General features: G+C 33.1%; 1 protein-coding gene across 1 annotated transcript; it reads left to right on the top strand.

Moving 5' to 3' along the window:
- Positions 1-473: 473 nt before the first annotated feature.
- On the top strand, positions 474-3374 carry LOC130450878 (NADH dehydrogenase [ubiquinone] 1 alpha subcomplex assembly factor 2-like). The gene has a single exon (XM_056789581.1). It carries the CDS (start codon positions 606-608, stop codon positions 1026-1028), a length of 423 nt encoding a protein of 140 aa, XP_056645559.1. The 5' UTR covers positions 474-605; the 3' UTR covers positions 1029-3374.
- Positions 3375-3397: the final 23 nt, after the last annotated feature.

The raw sequence follows: 3397 nt of genomic DNA, 5'->3' as shown, positions 1-3397 counted from the left end.
CATACAACGCCTGAGATGACATCATTGTTAGTTGTTAGACGATCTTCATGTTCCAGGCCGGAGAGTATTGGTTGAAAATCATTTCATTTAAAATTAAAATTTCTATTTCTTAAACACTTTTATTTGATTTATATTTTTACGATAGTATTTGATGAACACATTTTATTCTTATTTTTTATTATAAATAGCTACTCTAATGTTCACTGCTATTTATTTGTTATATTTATGAAAAAAATTAAACAAAAAAGTTCTATTAAAATAAGCATTGGATAAGCATATCAATGAAATCTATCGATCCAGTACATTTTAATTCGTGATTTTGTGAGAAAGAGATTTAACAATTATTCAATGAACGATTAAATGCAAAATACATTTAGTGATGTATCAAAGAAATCTCTAAAATTTCTGTTGACATGCGTGAGAAAGCAGGTAAGAAATTTATTTTAACAAAATGAAATGTAACTAGCAACTAAAGAGTTGACAATATTGACGTAACCTATTTGCCTATAAAGTAAATAACAATCAATTTCATGAAAATTAAAAGAATTTGCTTGAGGATATTTAATATTACACAGAATTATTTATAATACTACGTGATATACAAAATGTCTCAACCTCAAAGCCGTAGTATATGGGCAATGATAATAAGAAATTTTATTAATTCTATAAAGCCTAGACAATTTCGCGGGACCCTCGTTGGCACAGATTATTTTGGCAATAAATATTATGAAATTCCAGCTGATCCATCAGTTGGTAAAAGACGTGATAGTCGATGGTTTACTCCACCCAAAAAAGATGATTTTATGCAAGAAATGCCGGCGGAATGGGAATCATGGTTAAGAGGAAGAAGAAAGCATCCACCGACCGAAGAAGAGGTAATGAAAAACGTAGCCATAATGGAAATGAAAAAGCAAAATGCCATAGAAGTAGATGCCAAAGGAGGTCAAATGACACCGTTAACCAAAGGTTATGAAACATTTCCAAAGAGACATGAGTATGAATCTGTACCAGGAAAAAGAAATTGTTGATAATGAGTTATTTGTGTTGTTAAAATTAGTCTCGGTCAAAATACAATAGAAATGCATATTTTACTAAGACATGTATTTCATTTCAGCCATTGGTACTAGATAGAGCAAATATATTTTAACTAATTCTGTATATATTGTGATAGATGTCTAGCAGGTACTATAAGCAAGTTCTGTAGTTTTTGTATAGCTAAATTTAAGATTGTGGGGAACAAGAGATAAAATTTTCAATCATAATGTTTCTATAATGTCGACATTATCTGATGTGGCTAGTATTTGTTTATTTATAATTGTCATGGATCTCAGAAGATTATGTTAATGTACTAGAAGCATTTATTTTCAGAACTTCCATAATTTTATTTATCTACTTAGTATTTTTCCCTAGTAACAATTTTATACTTATGTATGTATTCTTAATCATATCACTAATTGTTTTTCCATTTTTTTTCTAACATTTGCATTTAATATCTGTTTGACATATTCTGTATTACTTCTGCATTTATACTGGTTTATATTTTATGAGATTTTTTTGAACATATCTTCGGAGTAGCCAGAAGTTTGCTTAGATATCTTTTAATATCTCATATTGATTCGGTCGTCTCTCGGAATACTCTTTGGTTTTTTTTGTTCAATGATAAAGATGTAGAAAAGAAACTTATGGTGAAATGACAAAATAACTATTGCAAAAACTAGAATCTTTTAGCTTTTATTTATATTTATTACCCAATAAGTTATGGAAAAGCACCATCAAACTAGCAGAAACTTGGTTCTAGAATGCGTCACCATTGCAAGCATATACAAAGTGCTTCAAACAAGAAACCTTTAGAAGCAAATATTTTCCTTGAATCTAGTACAAATACTGGGATTTGCAAGAACTTTAATACTGGAAGAAGAGCTGTAGACATTGGAAACAGTTCTGTTATGGGGCTTAAATAGACCTTAAGGTTGCAGTATAATGAAACACATAGTTTAGTTTATCTACCTGTCTATGATAACAAAGATTTGAATGTTATTTCATTCATATTTTTGTATTCATGTTTTTAACCTTAACAACAAATTATAAATTGGCCAAATAGAAACTATAAGAAGGAAAAAAGACGGTTCCTAACAAATACCGTCAGATTTTTTTAGTTCCAGCCATTGTAAAGGTTATGAAGAAAGTTGTTGACCTGCAAATTTCGAGTCTGCTAACATTATCAGCGACCATCGATACGGCTTTCTTAAACATAGATCAACCTGGGATCTCCTGACCTCTGTCCCAACGTATGGACTAGACTATATAGACATGGGGAATTCAGAGCAATTGCACTGGACATGTCGAAGTCTTATGACAGGGTTTGACATGCCAACCTTCTAAAATAAAGATCGTACGGTTTGTCATCCTCACTTAACGACTGGCTTATTAGCTCCCTCAAATTCATCCAGATTGTGATCGATGGTTACTCTCCTCTACATCAAGGATCTACTTGACACAACTGTAAACCCGTTTTTTACTTTTACCGACGATAACACACTGGTGTCGTTGTTGAAATCAGCCGCCCCAATAAACTCGGCTAACACCGAAATCCATAGACAGCAACAGATTACCACCACATACAGATTTTGAAAACATTCTGGAAGCCAACTGATTTAATGCAGCAAAGACCCAGGCTATTGTTTTTTCAAAGAAGGCTGCCACTGGATTTCAGGATTTGGTCCTGTCTAGACATAAAATATCGCCATTACCGCAAATTTGCTGTTGGTGTTAAAGTTGAGAGCAATATGTCCTGGCATAGTCACGTGGCCAAATTAGCTAAGGCAACTTCATAAAAACTTTATACTCGCAACAGTTTCTAATCCTCTACAAAGCCCAGAATCGTCCATCCTTGGAATATTGCTCGCACATTTGGAGCTCGTCTCCCCTTATACCATGAGGATGATCGATTCAAAACAAAAGATAGCAATTCGACTTATAGACGATCCAGAGTTGAAACTTAGAGGTCGCTGAACACAATCAAACATAATCCCACCTCGACAGGCAGACGTGACTCATGAATACAGAGTTCGCCTGCAAACGTCCAGAACGTCAATGTTTCGGTAGTACTCCTTTCTTTGTAGGGGGAATCTGCTACGAAGGCACTTTTTTGAGCACTACAACCTACAGAAGTTCAAAATCGATATCCACAGGGCACGTAACACTCGAATACTAAAGTGTAATAGGGTTTACACTTTTGTGCTTGTTTTTTACATAAAAAAAAATGATCCCCATAAAGAAACTAAAAATTGTTTTTATATTGATTTTCCATATCTTTTTAGAAATACAGCGAAGCTTAGGTAATTTGAGTTTATTTTTTATACTTAGATCTTGATAATTTTCTCAAAATTGACACCTA

This window comes from Diorhabda sublineata, chromosome X, assembly GCF_026230105.1.
Source record: "Diorhabda sublineata isolate icDioSubl1.1 chromosome X, icDioSubl1.1, whole genome shotgun sequence".
Classification (NCBI taxonomy): Eukaryota; Metazoa; Arthropoda; class Insecta; order Coleoptera; family Chrysomelidae; genus Diorhabda; species Diorhabda sublineata.
The sequence above is the reverse complement of the archived record's forward strand: the minus strand, read 5'-3'. Positions and strand labels throughout refer to the sequence as shown.

Excerpts from the sequence above, each read along its gene's own strand:
- LOC130450878 (XM_056789581.1), top strand. The coding sequence starts at position 606 with ATGTCTCAACCTCAAAGCCGTAGTATATGGGCAATGATAATAAGAAAT.